Genomic DNA, 22,570 nt, shown 5'->3' on the forward strand with positions numbered 1-22,570 from the left:
ACAGCTATGATAATCATTTTTCATTCTTTTTCTACAACGCTTTCAATACTTGCAAAGCCTGATGACATGTCTCAGCCGAGGCTAAGGTTCGGATGCCAAGTAGGCTCGGACAACCGTTTGACGCATACCACTTCCCAAGAAAGGAAAAATAGTTAAAGCAATATTATATTATTTTATTATTATTTTTTGCCACCAAAGACAACTACTGTGTTACTTCGTACACCCAAAGTAAAAAGTAGCTTCCTCTGTTTCTGCTTCACTCTCACTCTCTCTCTCACATAGCCGTAGCCATAGCCGGAACCACTCTTCTCTCAGAAGCCAAAACGAAAAGTAGTCATAAGAAGAAAAACCATAACTCAATATTCACATTCACCTATTGCTTCTCTTCCAAGCCTAATCTCTCTCTCTCTCTATATATATATAACCCTTTTATCTATTTCATGCTGATTTTTGTTCCGCCATTGAAAGTTGAAGACTTTAAGCTTGGTTTCTTCAATGGCGAGGCGAAAGACCGCTATTCCTCTCTTTCTGCTTTGTTCTCTTCACATTCACTTTATTCTGATTCTCAACGTGCATGCCATTTTGGACCCAATTGATTTCTTAGCTCTTCAATCCATTCGGAAGAGTCTCCAAGACATGCCAGGTTCAACCTTTTTCTCCGATTGGGACTTCACTTCCGATCCCTGCAACTTCTCCGGCGTCTTCTGTGATTCGGACAGGGTTGTTTCTCTTAACCTTGGCGACCCCAGAGCCGGCTCGCCCGGTCTTACCGGTCGGATAGACCGGGCGATTGGGAAACTCTCTTCGCTCGCCGAGTTTACTGTCGTTCCCGGGAGAATCTACGGTAGATTGCCGGAGTCAATTTCCGACTTGAAGAACTTGAGGTTTCTTGGAATCAGCCGGAATTTCATCTCCGGCGAGATTCCGTCAGGGTTGGGTGGTCTCCGGCTGTTAAGGACCGTTGATCTCAGCTTTAACCAGCTCGCCGGAGTAATTCCTCCGGCGATCGGATCTTTGCCGGAGCTTACTAATCTCATGCTATGCCACAACAAGCTAACCGGTTCGATTCCCCGGTTCGAGTCAAAAACCCTATCCCGGGTTGATTTGAAGCACAATGCTCTATCAGGTTCGCTTGGACCAAACCATTTTCCTCCTTCTATGCTGTATTTGTCACTGGCGTGGAACCAGTTGACCGGTCCGGTGGACCAGCTTCTGAACCGGTTGGAACAGCTCAATTACCTTGACCTGAGCCTGAACCGGTTCACGGGGCCAATTCCCGGAAGTATCTTCTCATTCCCTTTAACGAACCTACAATTGGAGAGGAACCAGTTCTCTGGTCCGGTTAGGCCATTGGATCAGGTAAGTTTGCAATAGCTTCTCGTAGTTAAAGAATAGCTTATAAATTATAATGTTAAGTTCTTTGAAACAATTTGCATAGAAAAAGATTGTATATTTCCTTAAATTCAGTAGTAATATTATTTGTATCGTGCAATGTATACGAATAAATTGGAATGATAGTTAACTTAATTGGTAAAAAAAATGTAAAAAACTAGGTATGACTCTGAAATTCAGTTATAGAAGTAGTGAATTTACATCATATATACTATTTAATTATTCAACACATTTACTGAAACTTACAATTATTTGTACTTCAATTCTCAAATGTAAAATTTGTTTAAAAAAATGTGATAAACTATGTATGATGGTGAATTTTGTTTCAAATATTCCAAAGATATCGATGTTTTACTGGTTTTTGCTGTTGATTTTAATTAATATATATTATATATATTTTATAATTGAGATCAAACAACTAAAATAATTAGAACGTGAGTATCCTAGAATACCTGAAATGTTTCCTACATTATTAATCATTCATTATATTCACTGAGAACTTAATTATTTGTTATGTTATGAATATTTAATATATTCTTAAATCAATGTATTTGCCTCAGGTATCAATTGCAACGGTTGATCTAAGCTACAACCGATTTTATGGTCAAATATCGCCGATGCTCGCATCGGTTCAGAACCTATACTTGAACAATAACCGGTTCACAGGGCGAGTTCCTGCTAGCTTCGTGAACCGGTTATTGGACTCGAGCATTCAGATACTGTATTTGCAGCATAACTACCTGACTGGAATTGAGATTAGTCCAACGGCGGTGATTCCTCTAAGGAGTTCACTGTGTCTTCAGTATAACTGCATGGTCCCTCCCGTAGAGACTCCATGTCCCTTGAGGGCTGGGAAAGAGAAGACAAGGCCTATTGCTCAGTGTAACCAACTGAAAGGATGAACAAGAATGAAGTTCATGAATTAAATCAAATCCATCCTCATCAAGATTTGGAGCAATCTTGCAATGAAAATCTCTCATATAGGTTTTTGTTTTCCTTTTTTGTTTCATAATAATTATTAATTTTAATCTTTTGTTTCTAATGTTCATTTTTTTTTCTCTTATTATTCTTGCTTTTTGATTCATTATTATTTAATTTTGTGGTAGTTATGGGGAATATATAGGATGAATAAGATTAAGATGGCTGTGAATAGTTAGAAAAGTGTAGCTATTTTGCTGGAGTATATATATATATATATATCTTATGATGCTATTAATGTAATATGATGCATTAGGCAGAACAAAGCAACATTATTATGTTAGTGCTTAACCTTTTTTGCTTCTTTTTTTTTATCTTGATCTATGTAGTTAGTTTGAAACCTAATATGCTATGTAAAACTATTTCCTTTCTGTTATTTTGTTTAGTCTAGGTAGTTGACCCAAGTAATAATAGTCTAAGGTTTGCTTGATGATTATATGTCCTGCCAATACTTATTAATGGTTAGATTATAGGTTTAATTACTCCGTTGGTCTCTATAGTTTCGTGGAATTTTAATTAGGTCTTTGTACTTTTTTTCCTTTCAACTGCGTTCTTGCACTAATTTTTTTTTTTAATTGGGTCGCTACACTTTTTTTTCCTTTTATTTGAGTCCTTACACCAAATTTTTTTTTAGTTAGGTCCTTATAAAAATTACTGCTAAGAGGGACCTAATTGAAAAAAAAAAATTAGTGCAAGGACCCAATTAAAAGAAAAAAAAGTATAGGGATCTAATTGAAAATTTTGCGAAACTATAGGACCAACAAAGTAATTAAACTTTGTCTATAATATTTTGAAAAAGTCTTTAAAATATCTTAATATTTAATTTGTTTTGATGTTTTCTTTAATATTTTTAATAAATTCTAAAAATACTCCTATTATTAACTTTTTAACAGTTAAAACTGTTAAGTCAACCTTTTTTCTCTTTTCAATTTAGATCTAATTTGGGAAAACAATTTAATTAAACTACTTTTAAAAAAATAACTTAAGCAATAAATGACTATATTAAAAGTAACTTATAAATAAGTTATTTTGCGTTTGGGTTTTTAGTTTAAAGTGCTTATTTTATAAAAATGTAATAAAAAGTAGTAGTATTATGAGAAAAGTCATTTATTTTAACTTCTTTATAAGTTCCTAATAGCTTCTTAAAAAGCTCCAATTTAATTTTAAAAATTGTACCAAATATTAATACTACTATTTTTTATAAGTTAAAAACTCAAAAAAATTACTTTTAAAACTTCTCAAACAGCGACACTGCCTCCCCTTCTCAACCACACGAGAGCAGAGCACGAAGCAGAGATGGAGGTAAAAACGATGAGGGGTATTTTTGAAAGAAAAAATTAAAACAAATTAAATGGTAAAAATATTTTAAAAATTTTTTTTAAACATTAGAAATTAAAATAGATTTTATCCAATATTTTTTGTTGTTCTCCAATATTTATGTGGATATCTAGTATCATTGTTATAATGCTTAATCTTCTTTTCTCACATTAATCTCGGCTATTTGACTATAATATGGCAGTAACATTTGTTTCTTATTTAACACATTTTTTATTTCCAATTCTAAGGAACTATTAGCAATAATTTTGGGTACGAAAATATTTAGCAATAAAAAAAATATTAGTAAAAAATTGTTAAAATTTATTATTTTTGTCTTTATTTAATGTATTTTATAATAAATAAATATTAAATAAAATAAATTTTTTTTTTCTTTCTAGTATTATCGTATGCGATAAAAGGGGACGCCCTTTTCCATACATGAATGCTTGTTGGGTCATGCATGATAGAAGCCCCAGGGTGATCCATAGTGAATAGGAATAATTTGTTAGTATCAATGCAAAAATATGCATAACCACTTATCTTTTTATTTATAATAATGTATAGAATTTACAAACTAAAAAAATAATGATTATGCATATTTTTGTAGCATTAAGTTTTGGGCTAAAAAATTTAGATATGAAAATTATATGAATGATATATCTTAACATGATAATTTCTGGTATTTTTTAAAATTGTAGGAGGTACACAAGTTGGACCATCCGATTTGTATTTAAAAAATTAAAAAAATTTGGAGTACATAAATTGGACCGTCCGATTTCTGTACTTCAAATTTTTTTAATTTTTCTTAACACAAATCAGACCGTCTGATTTGTGTACTTTTCACAAATCGGACGGGTCCGATTTCTGTACTTCTAACAAATCGGACGGTCTAATTTCTACTTTTTTTTTAATTAAACGGTTTCACATTTGAGAATAACACTCTAACATATCACATTTAAAAAAAAAAAACATTACCATTCCAATATCAAAAACAAAAAAGTGTAAGTTTTGCTTACTTTTATAGAAGAATAGTTTAACAAATGATTGCAATTTTTTCATCTTTCTTTCCTTGTTGGTGGTTGCTAGCTAGAATTTACCGTTCGTTTCTCAGCTTTTTTAACATTTGTTGTAGCTTTTAATAAGCACGAGGTGCAACACATTTCAATGGAAAATGATGCAACTAACACACTTCACTCATTAGGACATGTCTCTTTTTTTCTTTCTACTTCTATGTGTGGCTAAAATAGAACATCTATAGAAAAAAAATCAATTGTGGTAAAAGAGAAATGTGATTAGGTATATAAGGTTGGATGACATTTATTGCTTTTGCATATGAGGCACATGGAATGGAAGATGAAAAGGAAAGTAGTGGGGATAGAGAGAGATAAATAGATATTAGGTAACAAAACCAAAGACCATTGCTTATGTATCTGACACATTTGTTTTGTCTTTGTCATCTCCAGTTGTTGCTGCTTTCTTAAAGTGCATTTCTAGATTACATTACACGGAGATCAATTTTATTTTGTTATGTGAAAATTTTGTATGATTTTATCATGGGCAGTTTTGTTGTTGTTAATACACAATTATTAATTAAAGACATGAGATTTAATGTAAAACAATCATATGAAATTAACATTTTTCATTTCTTTAATATGTATATATATGATGAGCCAAAAAAAAGGTTGAATCTAAAATTTTAATTATATAAATAGTAGGTTTTTTTCCTTTCCAAAATGTTGAAGTAGCACCTTTGGAATCCCTTTAGAAGAAACAATTCTCTAGCCATTAATTGTGAGAGTTTCTCCCTTTTTATTTAGCCAAGAATAAATAAATAAATAAATTATATTTATCTCTTATGGTTAGATAACTACCTAATCCTTTTATAAGGCTTATCAAAATCATGCTTGATGACAAAGAATATGATACTATCAATCATAAAGACAAATGCAAAATGATGAGAACTAAATAGTATAGATTCTCAAGACTTCCACCACCATAAGGTTAATAATATATACATACACATCTTGGAATGACTGATTTCTAAAATAGAAGCTTAAACATTTATCCAAAGGCAGAGAATATTTTGTAGCAACACATCAACTACCACAAAATATATCATTACTTTAATATGTAAAGTAAACATAAGTAATGCTATCTTGTCAAAATAAATTAACAGAATTTGCTATAGAAGACGATAGTATCTATTAAAATAAAGGTTTAATTACTCTATTGGTCCCTATAATTTCGTAAAATTTTCAATTAGGTCCCTATATTTTTTTTTTAATTGAGTCCCTACACTAATTTTTTTTTCAATTAAGTCTCTCTTAGTAGTAATTGGCTTAATTTTATAGGGACCCAACTAAAAAAAAGAATTAGTATAGGGACCTAAATAAAAGGGAAAAAAAAGTGTAGGGACCCAATTAAAAAAAAATTGGTACAAGGACTCAATTAAAAAGAAAAAAAGTATAGGAATTTAATTGAAAATTTCGTGAAACTATAGAGACCAACAGAATAATTAAACCTGAAGAAAAAGTCTAATTACCCAACATCTTTTCTAGCCAACATTTCAACAAATCCGTCAACTTTATAATAAAATGTTGAATAAGAAAATTTTAAAATTATAAAAAAAATCCAAAATTTAATTAAAAAAAATCCAATATTATAGAAAGGAATATCTAAAACTTAATAGAACGAGACATCTAAAATTATAAAAAAAAGAATATCTTAAATTTTTAAAATTTAAACATTCAAAATCTAAAGATATTATTTGTTTTCATTTACTTTTTAATATATATTTCCAAAAAAATATTTGAAACTTCTAAAATTTAAACATCTGAAACATAAGTATAAAAAACATTTGAAATAATGCATTCATTTTTAATAGTCTGTTTTTATTTATTTTTAATTGGACATTTCCAAAAAAATATCCAAAACTTTTAAAATTTAAATATCTGTAATCCAGGTATAATTAACATTCAAAATGATGTTTTTTTAATAATTTATTTTTGTTTATTTCTTATTATACATTTCCAGAAAAAAAAATCAAAATTTATAAAATTTAAACATCTAAAATTCAGATAAAAGTGATACTTTTTTTTATCCTAATTAAAAAAATACTCAATCTCAATTTTCAATCTCAATACTAGAAAGAATAGAAGGCACAAGTATCCTATCTCAAATTCTTTTCATACATAGGACCCAACCAAATGTTTACCCATTCTTTAGGTCATGGCCTAGGCCCAAATAAACAGAACCCGACAACCGAAAGAACCAAATGTTTACCCATCTGTTACATTAATTTTGGGGTTTTTGGATGAAATACATTTTGGACTTAAGCCACAAAAATAAAAAGCTTAAGGCATTACAGTGTTTAGGATATCCACTATACAAACAGGCCCAATATGCTAATTAACTCCTCTTTATGGTACAAGTGGAAGCTTAAACTCCCCAAAAAAACATTAGAACTTGGAACTGACCAAAAATATATTTCTTTTAATATATTACTCTTAGCCTTATCAAATTAAAAAATATTAAAAAAAATATTATTGTTTATCAATTTCCACTAAAAGAAAATGAGTCTTAGTCTGTTTTCAAGAGATGTACTATATTATTTTTTTAATTACTCACGGTATCTCTTAACCCAACAAGTTAAAAACTAATCTGTCACGAATTTAAGCTCTATTTAAGAGTTTGTTATTGACTAATAAATTACTATATGTATAAGACAATATTCAAACCTCAGACACTTGTTTAAGTGACGGATGAATAAATAGATTACTCAACCAACCTAAGTTTATTATTATTATTATTATTATTATTATTATTATTATTATTTATGACACTATATCTCTATTTCCAAAATTTTACTATTTTATTTACATCAAATCAAGAAAAATAGAGTATGCAAAAACTAATAAGTTAATATAAGAGTTTATATAATACATAATTCATAAAATAAATAACATAATAAAAAATGCGACACATGATAAATAAATAATGTCATGTTGGGCAATTAGGCTATTGTGGAAATAATAATCATGAACTGGCTGTAACTCTATATAGGGAGTGACGGTGGAATGAATGCATTTTGTTTTATATAGCTGGTAAATTCACATTTGATCACCATGCACTAATAAAGACTTCTTATATTTTGTGGGACATCTCTATTACTACTTCCATCTAGCTACAATTAATTCCTTTTATTGCAACCATCTATCTACATATAGTATATCATATGACAGTCAAAATAGTAATATTAATAGTAATAATAATTACATACATAAAACCAACTTGAGTTAGTTGAATAATCAATCTATTTGTTCATTTAAATAAGTGTTAGGTATTTAAATTTTATTTAATATATATAATAATTAATTAACTATCAACATCCTCTTAAATAAAATTTATATTTTTGACGAAAATCTTTAAATAAAATTAAAATTTGTGATAAATAAATCACTAACTACTTATTAAATTAAAAAATATCGTAGATAATAATAATAATAATAATAATAATAATAATAATAATAATAGACCATGAATATTGTCCTTGTTAACTTTAATAATATATTTTTTTAATTTAAACAAACATATGATGAAAAAGTTATGTGTGAAGTGGTATTATTAAAAATAAGAGTAATAATATTATTTTTTTATAATAATAGCAAATTTGAAATAAAACTGCAAAATTACGCCTTTTCTTAGTGTGAATTAGTTTTATATTTAATTATGTTTAAATAAGATTAAAAATAATATTTTTAACATCTAAATATTTGATTTTTATATCGATAGACATTCTATCACTCTTAAATTTTATTATAATTCTTACTTTAACACTTAAAGTATTTTCTTTTAATTTCTTTATCTCATTGTGATATAACTAGATCAAGTGTGTTCATATTATACACATTTTATTTTTAGATCTTCAAAAACCATCAAATATATCTCAATAAGTGACAATAAGATAGATTTTAGATTTTTAGTTTATATGTATTTGTAAAAGTTAAGTACTTTTTTTCGCTATTAAGGTCTGGGGTGAAAATCAAATTCGTCTCTGACTTTTTTTTGTTATTAAAATCATCATTAACGTTACAAAACGTTATAAAATCGTCTTTTTGTCCATAAATAATATTTTTTGGACAATTTTACCCTTAAACAAAAATAAAAAAATACCCCTCACCCCTCACCCTCACCCTCACCATCATCTTTATCAAAATGATTTACAACAGAAAAAAAAAAAAAATCAAAGCACAAAATTTAGCATCAAGAAATTTTTTTGTAGTGAATCAGTAACAGGGTTATCAAATTAAATTTATCATCAAGGTCAAGCAGTGAGCAAACTCAACACACAAAATTCTGTTTTAATTCCTCAGAAGAAAGTGCAAACAACCAACAAGTATTCCAACTTTTTAACAAGAAATCAAAATTCACAAGTTTGTTAAACATTAAGCTATATAAGAAACCATCATCGTTATTATTTTCATAGATCAACCAAAATTAAAACATTTTTTTTTGTAAACATGAACCCTAGTAACATAAAACCTAACCTCTAGAACCCTCCTGCATCATTCAAATTCTAATCCTTTTTCTTCTCACCTACGTTTTTTATAGAAGACACAGATCACAGCAGCAGCTACAACAACAGTAGAACCAACTACCACCATAGGCCATTGAATATTCAAACCCTTCACCCCTTTCCCATCTCTAGCTATAACCCCATTTCCATTCACTCCACCATTCACAGTATCAACCTTCTGATTCAGTTCTCTGATCACATTCTTAGCCACCCCTGCTTTTTCCTTCAACTGAGCAACAAACAATTCCAAGCTCTTTTCTCTCTCCTCAGACGTCTTCAGTTCCTCCTGCAAGCTCAGTTTCTGCTTAACCCACTCCTCCATATCTGAGTTCTTTTTTCTCCAGGGCCCTAATTTTCTTTTCCAAATTCCTAATTTTCTCTTCACTCTCAGATTTGTCCTTCTTTAGGAATTCAACTTCTCGCTCCAACAATTCCACCTTGGATTCCATCTCCGATAGCAGCATTTTGAGCTCAGCAGCCTCAGTCATCGTCTCCTCGGCGGCGCTCATATCCGATATGGAGTCATGTTGGAGCCTCGCCAACTTTGTCTCAAGCTCCGCCGCCCTTGCGGCGATCGCGACTGCTCCAACTCCTTCTCCATCGCACCAACTTTGTCGTAGCTGTGGTTGAGGATAGGAACAGATCGAGAGAAAGGGAGTGGTCGTGGTGGAGATGAGGAAGGGTTGAGGTTGGTGATAGAGAGGAAGAAGATAGAGAAGGAGGCGGGGACGAAGACGGTAGGGTGATAGAAAGGGAGAGAAGAAGAATTGGGGGTTGGGGAGGAGGTGGTTTTGAAGAGAATGGTAGAAAGAATGGGATGGGGAGGGAAGACAGTGAAGAAACACCGAGGTGGGGGTTTTGTTTTTATTTTTTTAATATTATTTTTATTAATTGTTAAGGGTAATTTAGTAAAAAAAAATAAAAAATGACGATTTAATAACGTTGAGGATGATTTTAATAACAAAAAAAGATCAGAGACGAATTTGATTTTCACCCTAAACCTTAGGGACGAAAAAAGTACTTAACCATATTTGTAATCTATTCGAATTTCGGTCGTTATATATAAAACGAGTATATGCATATATATCCAACAACAACAACAACAAAGCCTTGTCCTATTAGGTGGGGTCGGCTACATGAATTAAACGATGCTATTGAACTCTGTCATATATCATGTCTACAAAAAAACTGTTTACATGTAGATCTCGTTTGACCATTTCATGGATAGTCTTTTTAGGCCTTCCTCTGCCTTTCACCCCTTATCCATCTTCCATTTCATCCACCCTCCTGACTGAATGTTCTGTCGGTCTTCTTCTCACATGTCCAAACTATCTGAGACGCGATTCTACCATCTTTTCCACAATGGATGCTACTCCAATTCTCTCCCTTATATCTTCGTTCCTTATTTTATCCAATCGCATATGACCACTCATCTATCTCAACATCTTCATCTCTCCTTTATATGTGTATCTATCCAAACCAATAAAAATATTAGGTCTAATGTTATATGAAGCAAAAAAATATATTGAGATTTAAAAATATGTAAACTTTCAATAACTTTTTGCGAAATTTCTTAGCTGTGTTTTTTTTTTCTAATTATTTTTTATAGATTTTTTCTTATTATTTGTGAGTAAATTTTTTCCTTAAAAAAAATTAAATCCAAGCTTTTTTTTTTTGTCTTGAATCCGAGCATATTTTAAATAGTGTTAATTACCTCAATTTTATTTATCAACGCATCAAAAAATAGCTACAAGGACAAAAAGACAACCACATACACTACATTTTAATTTATTATGAACCATATAATTGATTCATTATTCAAAATTTTTTCCTCTTCCCGTTTTCTCTCTTCCTGCAAAACGGGGATATTTTTTTTTCCCATGAATTGAAAGCAAGCCATTGTTTATTTGTTTATACCCTTTTCTTGAAAAGTCTAAGGAAATTTTCTAATGCATATATAATTGTTTCTTTAGAAGAAAATCACACACATACACTTCCTTTAGTTGAAAATGACTCGATGAAAGATTGAGTGGAGTGCATGACATTTTAATATATACCTTTTTTTTTTGGTGTCTTCATGACATTTTAATGTATTGACTTCTGATTTTATATATATATATGAAACTTATTACATAAAACTAATCCACTTAGTCCCAAGGTGGCAAACAGATTTGTATGCCAAAAACACACCTAATAATAATAATAATAATAATACATGGTGGAGCTGAGCAAGAAGATTTATTTATACATGACAATCTAATAGTAATTAGGAGCATATTTGGCGAAGCAGAACAACCTTTTTTTTTCCTTCTCAAAAAATGTTTTAGAAAAATATATCCGTTGGAAGCCTAAGAAACTTTTGGAAATTTATTATAATTATATGCAGAAATTAAGCCATAAACTGATTATTTAATCATTGTTATGATTTTATTAAAATGATTCTAAAATATACACCACATATTAAATAATATAAATAATCATCTTTTATACCCAAGTAGTTTTTTTTTCCCTTTCATTCCATATGAATATAATCCAAACAAAACAAATTATGTTAAAGGAATTTCAGATAAATAGTATTGAATTAAAATTGATTTTCAAATAATTAATTACGGTTCAAATAATTTTAATCTTTCAACTTTTTAAACAAGTAATTATTCAATTTGGTCCTTCCACAGAATGTGACTAATTTAGTGACGAACAATTTTTATAATTAATTTTCATATTGATCATTAAATCGATTGCTAATTTTATTATTAGCGACAAATAATTTTATAACCTATTTTTTTTGTTAGTTGCTAAATCGGTCACTAATATAATCATTAGTGACTAATTTAGAGACTAACTCATTAATAACTAACTAAGCAACCATTAATTTTGAACTTAGTATTCATGTTAGTTGCTAAATCAATTAATAATTTTACCATTAAATTAGCGACGGTTTAGTGACAAAAATTTTCAAAAATTCCTAAAATCTAACTTTCGAATTTTATGTTAAATTCAATGACTGATTTAGTAACCAATTTCTTTTTGTGATAAAAAAATCTGATCCGTCACATAACAATCGATTTGGTTAGTCACTAAAATTGGTACCTATCCCAAAAAAAAAAAATTATTTATTTATTTATTTATTCAAAACGTGTATTATGATTTTGATGAGGGAAAGGCAATCCATAAACTTAAAGTATACGCAGAAGGGGGATATAAAACAAGATTGATGCATGTTTTGTGTGTGGGGAAGAATTAAGAAACCTTTTCCCCAAACCGTGTGGTGGTTTCAATTTCCTTTTCTCTCTTTTCCAAAAGTTAAATAAGTTCCTTGTATTTATGGATTTTGTGTGTATTCACAATGATGGACACAGTTTTGGAAGTTTATATTTTGCTACAAACACTGAACAAGATAAGTAGGTCCCAAATACCATTTTATCCATTGCAAGACAAGAAACCCTGTTCCATGATTTTGACACTAAATTGGGTAAAAATTATTAACAACCTATCTTTTGTTTAAATATTTCTGTCTTTTCTGCCACAATTGATATTATTGTTATCATTTTATCTTTTTACCTCTGTTCTTCATAACCAACTTGTCTTTGTGTTTTTTTTTTTCCATATATAGAGAAAGTTTAATGTAATGTACTGACAGCATAAAATGTTTTACACAATCGTACAATCACATCTATTATTTTAAATGACTATTTATTCTATTAATATAAAAAATAATTATTTTTATTAATAGATATTATATAATTAGATGTACGTGTAAAATTATTTTACAATATATTAAAATTAAATTCATATATATTAGGGCATATGTATAGAAAAGAAAGGAAAGCAACATGCACAGGAAATAAAGTTAAATATAGATGGGGTAAATCTTTGATCTGATAAGGACTAATCAATCATCCCTTAATTAGAAATGTTATGCTAAGTTCTAATGAAGGAATAATGTGTTTTTGTGTGTATGTGTGTGTAATTTTTAATTGTGATTAGCAAATGACGGGTTCTTTTTTTCTTTTTATTTTATACGTAATGGTATGTGTCATGTTTTTATTGGATTTGGTATTTTAAAGAATTAAGCTTCGAATGTAATTTTTAATTTTTTTATCAAATTAATAATAAAAATATAAGTATTTTTTTTAACATAATACATAATTAAATATATATATTATTATACTGACAGTATATCAAAATTAAATTAATATTTTTTTATGTTAATTCCTTTAGAAGAGTTGATTATATATCTAATTTTAGAGAGAGAGAAAAAATCAACCGAATCAAAATGTCCAATAAGATTAGATTGATTTTGTAAATAATAAACAAACAATTTTAGAAAAATAAATCCAAATATGCCAATCAAATATTTAGGTTACATTTAAAAGAAATATATTTTTAGGATATATTTAGTTGAGAGTAAAAATGAAATAAAATTTCTTCATGTAAATGAATGAACACAAATGTTTCTCACTCTACATCTTTTCCACACTTGGTGATCACCAATCTTGGTCTCCACATTATTAGCAATTATCATTTTTTTAAAAATCTAGAGACCAACAAAATAAGAGTGAATAATAATTGTGGCCATGCTTTGTATTTTTCATTGTTTGTTTTATATGACACATTAATTCCACTAGTCTTTTTCTTTGCCTTTGTCAGTCCATGCGTGTGTTCTTAACTTCTTATATGACTTTACATGTGTGAACACTTTCTGAGCCCTAGCCACGTTTTATTTTATGTATAGTGATGAGTACTAATTATATGATTATGATTTTTTTTATATTTAATTTTTCATTTCTCTTTTCTTTTCCTTTTGTTAATTATACTAGAAAGTTGATTGCTTTTATGGTAATGAAAACTGAAAAGAAGGAAAATTAAAAAAAGTTGGAATATGTATGTGTTTGAATTTTGTTGGCTCCCTTGGCTTCTATTGTTGTTTAATAATTGATAATTGATTGATTCTCCAAAAATCACTCTATTCATAAGTGAGATTACATTTCCTTAATTAATATAAGGACCCAAGTCATATGAGATGCCATAACTTTCTCACAGCATTGTTTATTACCAAATTTAGAGTTTCACTTAAAAATAAAAGAAAATAGCAAAATTACCCATATAAAATAATTATGGTGACAAAACTACTCTTCACCCAAAAAAAAAAAAATTACTCTATCCTCCAAACAAAAAAATATTCATATAACAAATTTATCGTAAAAACATTTTATCAAAATAAGATAATATTTTTTAGATAATGTTAAATCTTTTTCATAAATTTTTTTTTGTTTCAATAGATAATTTTAATATGAGTTCAATTACAAGCCAAATTTTTTAACCAATATTAATCAATTTTCTGAAATTATTTTTTTTATCCTAAATTCTAAATCCTAAATTTTAAACTATAAATTCTAAATCACAAATTCTAACCCTAAATTCTCTAAAAACTAAGAGTTAAAAAAAATAAATTTACAATAAAAAATTAATTAATATTAACATAAATTATATAATTAAGTAGGATTGCTTGCTGCTAGGGTATTTGGCATGGCATAGCCCCAATTGACCTATAATCATTCAAACTTCAAAGTCTATATACAAAGGAATATCATAAGTTAGGAAAATTTTGATTTTCCATTCTTAATTTTGTCCATAAGCTCATTAATAATCCCTTGGAAATTCACTTTACATTTCCTAGGTCTTACTTTGAAAAAATGTAACAATAGTACTAATTAATAACAATACAACCCAAAACAAGAGACCAAATTAATGAGAATTTATTGACCTCATGGCTTGCATCACAATTGACCTAACCTTATCTTGGAAGTAAAGACTAATTAAATACAACTATTTATCCCCGTCAAATAAATTAATGTCTTATTTATATATAAAAAAAAAGTTTAATGACACATTTTATAAAATAAAAACACAAGTATTATGTAATTTAATCTCTAAGAAAAACCTAAAACAGCCCTGACAATTATCTCGAAAGACAACGAGGTTTTTGACAAAAAAAAAACTCAACTCAGTCCCTGAAAGGACAATGAGGTCCCTGTGTCAAAAAAAGTCAATATTTTTTTTTTGCACAGGGGACTAATCAATCTCAAAAAAAATCAGGGGTCGAATTAGGTATTTTTTTTTTCTTGAGGACCTCGTTATCCTTTTAAAGTAATTATCAGGAGTCGGGTGGGTATTCACTCTTTATCTTTCAATATATACTTCTATAAATAGAAGGATATAACCATGGTGCTAAATAATAGATACCAATTAAATCAACCACATAAGAGTAAGATTTTCAGTTTTAATTTACTTAAAAAAAAAAAAAGAAGAAGTGATCAAAAGTTTTTTTCATTATACAATTTTTTATTTTTTTAATATATATCATGCAACTATGTCTCAATGCAACTGTCAATTGCTCACATGAGAATCACACTTTTTTCTGAAACCATTTATAGCAAACGGTTTTGAGGTGAACGTTGAAAGCTGAAAGTAACTAGCCAACTTAGGTGTTCAAGGACTATGATTTAGATTTTGGAGTATATTAATATTAATATTATGTAGTATAATGCATATATTAATAAATTATTAATCATTAATTAATAGTATAAATTAAAAACGGGGGGCCACTAATGACACACACTCCTGAAGAGAAGAATCATGATGGTGGGAAGGCGCATAAAACAAGTTATGACCCGTCAAATATTAAATATATATATTTTTTATTAATATTATTAAATATATATATTTTTTATATATATAAGAAAGGTTGCCGACGACCAAACAAATGAGGGTTTTGTCCATAATAATAATCTTGTTGCAATAAAGAAAAGCCCCATTTGTTGACAATGACACCCCAAAGTGTCGTATTAGGGAATATTTTCAAAGACATAAACAGCTAATTTACTAAACATATTTCACAATAAGACACAAAGCAAAGCAAAATAATATGCATAAAGAAAGGGGTTGAAAATCAAGCCTCAAGGTCCAAACAAAACTCCTCATATCAAATTCTATTGAGAAATAAGTTTTTTTAACCTTACAAATACAAAGATTGCAAAATAGTAAACAAATTGTTAATGTAAGAATATGCCGACATTGATCACATAAGTAAATTTTTTTTTTCGTACTTGTTATTGATTCTCCAAAGTTAGTTTTTTCTATTTTTTTTTATTGACAAAATAAAGATTTTGATACGCATAAGAGGTTTTTTTTTCGTATATGGAAGTAAAAGTAGTGATATACCTTAACATTGTAATTTTTGGTGTTTTTTAAAAGTGTGAAAGATACACAAATCGGAGGGTTCGATTTATATATTTCAAATTTTTTAATTTTTTTAAACAGAAATCTCTTGGTCCGATTTATGTACTTCTCACAAATCAGACAGTCCAATTTTTGTTTATCTAATTAAACGGTTCTACACTTGAGAATAACACACATCAACCCACATTTTAAAAAAATACGGTTTCTACTCCAATATCAAAAACAAAATCTGCACATAAAACTAGACTGATATTTATAAAAAAGAGTAGATTTCGCTCTTAGATATTAGATTTCAACCATTCTAAATGTTTGCAATCGTCAAATCAGTCATAAATTTCGATTACTAAATATCTGCATAACAAGTCGTTTACATAAATAAAATCAATTAATTTTTACACCTAATATTTTTTCTAATTAAGAAAAGACTTTTTATTTACTTGCTATCTAATATCTAAATGAATATCAGTCTATTATTTTACATTGAGTGTATAAAATAATTTAAATCATATTGAGTTGTGATATCCATAAATTAAGATAAGCTTATATCATATATATGAATCTATATTTTTCTTTCAATTCTCAAATCAAAACAAACAAAAAAACAAAAACATCTTAATCTTAATTGAATACATTTTCTGTTATGTCAAGTGCTCAAAACAAATTAAAAAAAAAAAACAAGAATAAATTAAGAAAAAATAGTAGATAAGCATAGGAAGAAAGTCAATAAAAGACAAGGTTCATGTCTTTGTCCAAGCTTAGCTGTTCATGAATCCTACCACTCACTTAGTAGCCATTGAACACTTTAAAGCAATCCCAACAGGTTTTAATTTATTAATTGGACTTTTTTAGGGTTTGTGGGTTCCCAAAAGTAGCCCCCCCTAAGAATACATCCAAAATTCCCAACAACTATAAAAATGAGTTCCCCCCATCAAAACAATGACAAATTCTCATTTTTGTATGTTTTCCTAAGTGCCAAATACACCTATCCACATTAAGCAATGAGGTGTTGCCACGAATTAATTAAATTTGATGTTGAAAGATGGAGAAAAAATTTTCATCATTCAAAACTCTTGCCAATCATTCTTTTAGTAAAAGTTTCCCATGCTATTTTTTAAGTGAAACTATGTTCTACACATTTTATATAATTTGTATTGACTTATTTACATTTACAATAAGATTAAAGTTTGAATTTTTAAAGTGATTTTTTTTAATTAAATGTATTAGCTAAAAAAAGTATGCATATTTGTATTTATAAAATAATTAGAATTAAAAAAATCAATTCACAATATTTTAAAAAGAAAACACTAAATGATATAACCTTTTTTTTTAACAATATAGAAAATGCAAGGACCTAAATATGGTCCTCACTTTAGTGTGTACTCTATTTATTCTATATTATGCTTTGATTATTCCTTTGTAAAAAGATTATTAGTCACACACAACAAAAACCCTTTTCTTCTTCTTTTTTTTTTTTTTTTCTTTTATCCTTTTTTTCATATTGGACATTTGGTATCAACTTTTTGAGGCGAATCTTATGTTCAACCTATAACTAAGGTGCAAAGAGGGTGGGGGAAGGGAACACCAAAGAGAATAATTCCAATGCCCTCTTTCATCTTTTTAACCACTTGTGCAATAGTACAACACTGCTTTTTTATCTTGTAATACTACCACACTGTTCTTGTTGTTAACTTGTTGGTGATGATGATGATGATGAATGATGATAAGGATGCTAAAGATGACAAACTTAAGGCTTTGGAAGATTTGCCATAAAAATATAAATAGGGTTATCCTTGTTTTCTATCATTTATTTTATCAGTTTGACATTAGTTTTTGTTTTAGGATTTTAGGATTTAATTTTTAGAATTTAGAGTTTAATTTTATAATATTAATGTGAAAAGCATTCAATTGATCAGAATAAAAATACTAACTTACTTTCAAAACTTATAAAAATAAAAATTTCCAGCTGTTTTTTTTATATAAAAATTATCGTTGTGTTATTCTCGGTTCTGGAAAAGTGGTGTGTTTTAATTTAGTATGGAGGTAATAATAAATCGGAGAGTCTGATTTACATATTTAAAAAAAAAAAATTAATACTGAAACACATTGGAAAGTAGATTTTGTGTCACTTCACAAATTGGAGGATAGGTTTTGTATTTTAAAAATTAAAAAAAAAAAAAGTTAAACTTCATAATAGGGGATAGGGAATTTTTCACTTTTGTTATTTACTTTACTAGTCTAGTTTTGAGCCTTGTTTGCCCTTTATCATACTCTTGCCAATATTTTTACTTTTCATGTTGGCCATAAATAGCCACGGTTTGGTAACTGTCACCAAATAAAAGGAATAAATAAAGAAAGAAACAAAGATTTTTTGCTATAATAAAATTGGTCTAATTTTCCATTCATCCAAAAGCCTACAACAAAATACATTAATTTTCATCCACTAGAATGAGAGACCAATAAATCAAAGACATAAACAACTATTTTGTCTTGTCCCATTATCCATCATAATATCTTTGTATCTTCACCCTAAAACATTTAATCCAACTTTTTGGACAAACAAACAATGCAAGCTTAAACCATTTGATTTATGACATTTGTGTCACAAACTAGAAACAGCTTAATCTGAATTATGTAGCAGCTTGCAACAACATTGAAACAAGTACAAACATTAGATTCTAACCCCAATAGTAGAAATCTAAACTGAAATATGCAAACAAACAAAAAAAGAAAAGCATTTATATAACTCTAGTGGAGACATATGTATATAGATATATAATTATATATATAACATACACAAGTTCTATAACAGGATTTTGGGGTTCTGCTGCTCCAAATCAATTCAGTAATAAGTGCTACAAACAAAAGATATGTATTCACTTCTATCAAGTGATCATCACAGCCAAGCCCTGTTCTTCTATGTTCTGATCTCCCCTCCTGTTATTGAGGTTGAAAAGGTTAAAATGGGGCAAAGCTTGTAATCTTGTATATGGTGATTCAGCGAAACCCCGCAAACGACCCGAAACTATGGTACTTCGCGATTGCCTTCGGTAGGAAGATACCTGCAGTTTCGACCAAACTCCGGTATAACCGGTGCTACCCTACACGAGCCGCAGAACAGCCCCGAATTTAGCAGAACCAACCACCATAGATGTTATAACAGTGAGTAATGCTACACAATTATATATAACTACACACCACTACTATAAAGTAGGATACAAAAATAGTAGGAAATAAAAAATAGAAAAACTCAAAGTGAAAATGTCAGGCTTATAGTTATGTATGGCCTCCTGTAGAGCAAGGTTAAAAGTGGTGGTAGTATATTAACAGTTAGGATTAACGAAATTCTTCATCTCCTCCATTAGGCAATAGAAGTGATCATTGTTTGGTAAGAAGTAGAATCCAATTGTGGCCTCTTTTAGGTAAAGAAGTTTCACATTCTGGCCACTGTTCTTGAGGCCTTCAACATATTCCAATTGCCAATCTTGGAGAAGATCCAAACCCGCGACACAAACTAGGCTCTTAGGGAACTTTAGTCCTGCGATGCTCTTACCCCGGGGACCAAATGGGTTACAAGCCGGATGGTCTCTGTCTTCGCCTTCAGGAAGGAAGGCTCGCCAATACCAATCGCGGTCTTGCAACTTCACGAAGTACTTCCCATCAAGTTTCTTCTCTGACTCCGTCCTCTTCTCCCCACCGAACAACGGATGGAGAAGAATGTTACCTAGAATCTCGACATCTTCCTTGGCAGCCCTCACTGCCACATGATGAGCAATGTTACCGCCAGAACTATCCCCGGCCATGTACACATGAACCTTGGAATCCTTTCCACTTTGAAGCCATACCCTTGACTTGACCCACTTAAGTGCAGCCCAGCCATCTTCATATGCACACGGATACCTATGCTCCGGTGATCGCCGGTAATTCACAGACACCACAACAGCCTTACAATTGCTGACAAGGCGGCGACAGAAAGTGTCATAGATAGCACTATTAGCTGATGAATGAGAGAAGCTTCCACCATGGAAGAAGATTATGACGGGCACAACCTCGGTGGTGCTCAAGGGCTTCTCCAACTCTATCATGCCCCACCTAGCATCATTCTCCGGTGCCGGCTGATAAACCCGGTTGAAGAGACCAGTTTTCTTATCAACATGATCAAAAGAGAACACCCCATCAACAGGAATTGTATTGGCAGGTACCTTGCGATCGAGAAAATCGTCCAATTCTCGATTGAATGTTCCATCTGCACGCCTTAGTAGATTATAAGCCAGCTTGAAATTGGAGATAAGCACCCATGTATTGAGTGGAACAACCCTCTGTAAAATCAAGGCAGCACAAAAATTTGAAAGAGTGTTAGGTATGAACTTAATATTCCATTTCACTAAGTACTAATTCTAAGATGAACTCCAGTACTTCACAATGATCACTCTCTTAACACTCCCCCCCAAACAAAAGCAAGGGATTATCATCAAAAGAGGGTTGCAAATATCAAAATATCATAGCACTAAAGAAAAGGGGAGAGGGGGGGGGGTAAAAGGAGGGTGCACCAGAATGATATTACTCACAAATCTTAAGGAAAAAACAAAAGTTTTCAACTTGGGGCAACAAATCAAAATCTCAATTTTTGCACTTACCAGAACAAGAAACAAGAGGCCTACATGGAAGAAATGGAAAGTACAAGAGAGAGAGAGAGGGAGAGAGAGAAAGAGAGAGAAAATCAAACACCCCATCCCCCAATAAAACAAAAAATCATCCTAATAGGAACTTCATCATCATTAACACCCCTATAGTTAGAAAATAAAATCCCCCTTTGCACCCAAAAACAAAAGAACAACATTTACTCTGCAACTCAGACATGTTATGTGCAATTGAAGCTAAAGATTGGAAATTTCCACCTCAAACACCAAAACCCATCACCAAAAACACCTCCAATCACTTAATCAGAACACAAAAACCCAAAGAAATGCACCACAACATAATGCCAGCCTCATTAAAAAAGAAATTTAAGAACAAAAATGTTTTAAAAAAAAAAGTCTATGTTTATGTTATTACCTTAGATTCATTAAGGTTGACTTCATTGCTGCCAGTCATGTCTTGTTTGTTCCTTCTTCTCTTTTTTTTTTTTTCTCTCTCTCTGTCTTATCTCAATAGCCAAAGAGACTTTCAAAAAAACAAATCCAGAGAGAGAGAGAGAGAGAGAGGGCTAAGGAAAAAGCAACAGTGATGAATGATGATCTTCTCACAGTAATAAGTAACACGGACCCTTTATGAGAATGGTAACAAGAGATGATAAAAAGGGTTCCTTTGGTGATGGGGGTGGGGGTAGAAAGAGGAATCAGAGAAGTGCTTGGTGTGTGTGTATATATATGTATGTCTGTGTGTGTTTGTGTTAGAGAGAGAGGAAAAGGAACAAAGGAAGGGACAGAGTTTGTTGTGAGTGTGTGTGGAATGAAGGAAGAAGGTGGAGAGAGAGAGAGAGAGATGAGAGTTAGAGGGGTGAGTGAGAAGGAAGAGAAGGATAAAGAAGGGAGAGAGAGAGAGAGAGAGAGAGAGAGAGAGAGAGTCAAACGCAAAGAGAAACGACGGAGATGAACGGAGACGACAGAGGCGACAAAGCTGGCGGCCGAATTAAACTATTTATATGGGTCCCACCCTCCCTTTTTTTTTGTTTTAATATTTTTATTCTTATATTTTTTTTTATTTAATAAAATTCATAGGACTACTCGTATCCGCAGGTATCTATTCGGGTACATTTTTGGTTTAATATGTGTTTATAATTTTAATATATTTTAATTAACTTTAACTTTTAAATCTAACTAAAATGGAATAGTTAGCTACGTCTTTTAAATGTGAAAACGGCTATTTATTATTATTTAATTAATTTAAATATTTATTTTTATGTATTAATTATTTAAAAAATTAAGAAAATTATTTGTTTTTTATTTTTTTTCTCTTTTAAAAACTAAATAAAAGTAATATTTAAAAGATACACAGTTGTATTGATCAACAATTTTAATTGGTTGAGAGAAGAATGTGTTAAAAAAAATTATAATCAGTTTTATTGTC

The 22,570-nt window shown here is 30.0% G+C and overlaps 2 protein-coding genes across 2 annotated transcripts; one reads left to right on the top strand and one right to left on the bottom strand.

Annotated features, from left to right (window-relative positions):
• The first annotated feature begins 209 nt into the window (after positions 1 to 209).
• LOC112728470 (uncharacterized) lies at positions 210 to 2,674 on the top strand. Its single transcript, XM_025778608.3, has 2 exons — positions 210 to 1,359; positions 1,953 to 2,674. Exons 1-2 carry the CDS (start codon positions 496 to 498, stop codon positions 2,292 to 2,294), a joined length of 1,206 nt encoding a protein of 401 aa, XP_025634393.1. The 5' UTR covers positions 210 to 495; the 3' UTR covers positions 2,295 to 2,674.
• Positions 2,675 to 19,238: 16,564 nt separating this feature from the next.
• Positions 19,239 to 22,237, bottom strand: LOC112728472 (gibberellin receptor GID1B). Its single transcript, XM_025778609.3, has 2 exons — positions 21,557 to 22,237; positions 19,239 to 20,820 (listed from the first exon to the last, which is right to left on the bottom strand). The coding sequence occupies exons 1-2, from the start codon at positions 21,593 to 21,595 to the stop codon at positions 19,825 to 19,827; spliced, it is 1,035 nt and encodes a 344-aa protein (XP_025634394.1). The 5' UTR covers positions 21,596 to 22,237; the 3' UTR covers positions 19,239 to 19,824.
• Between the last annotated feature and the right edge of the window lie 333 nt (positions 22,238 to 22,570).

Source organism: Arachis hypogaea, chromosome 12 (genome assembly GCF_003086295.3).
Source record: "Arachis hypogaea cultivar Tifrunner chromosome 12, arahy.Tifrunner.gnm2.J5K5, whole genome shotgun sequence".
In the NCBI taxonomy this organism is placed as follows: Eukaryota; Viridiplantae; Streptophyta; class Magnoliopsida; order Fabales; family Fabaceae; genus Arachis; species Arachis hypogaea.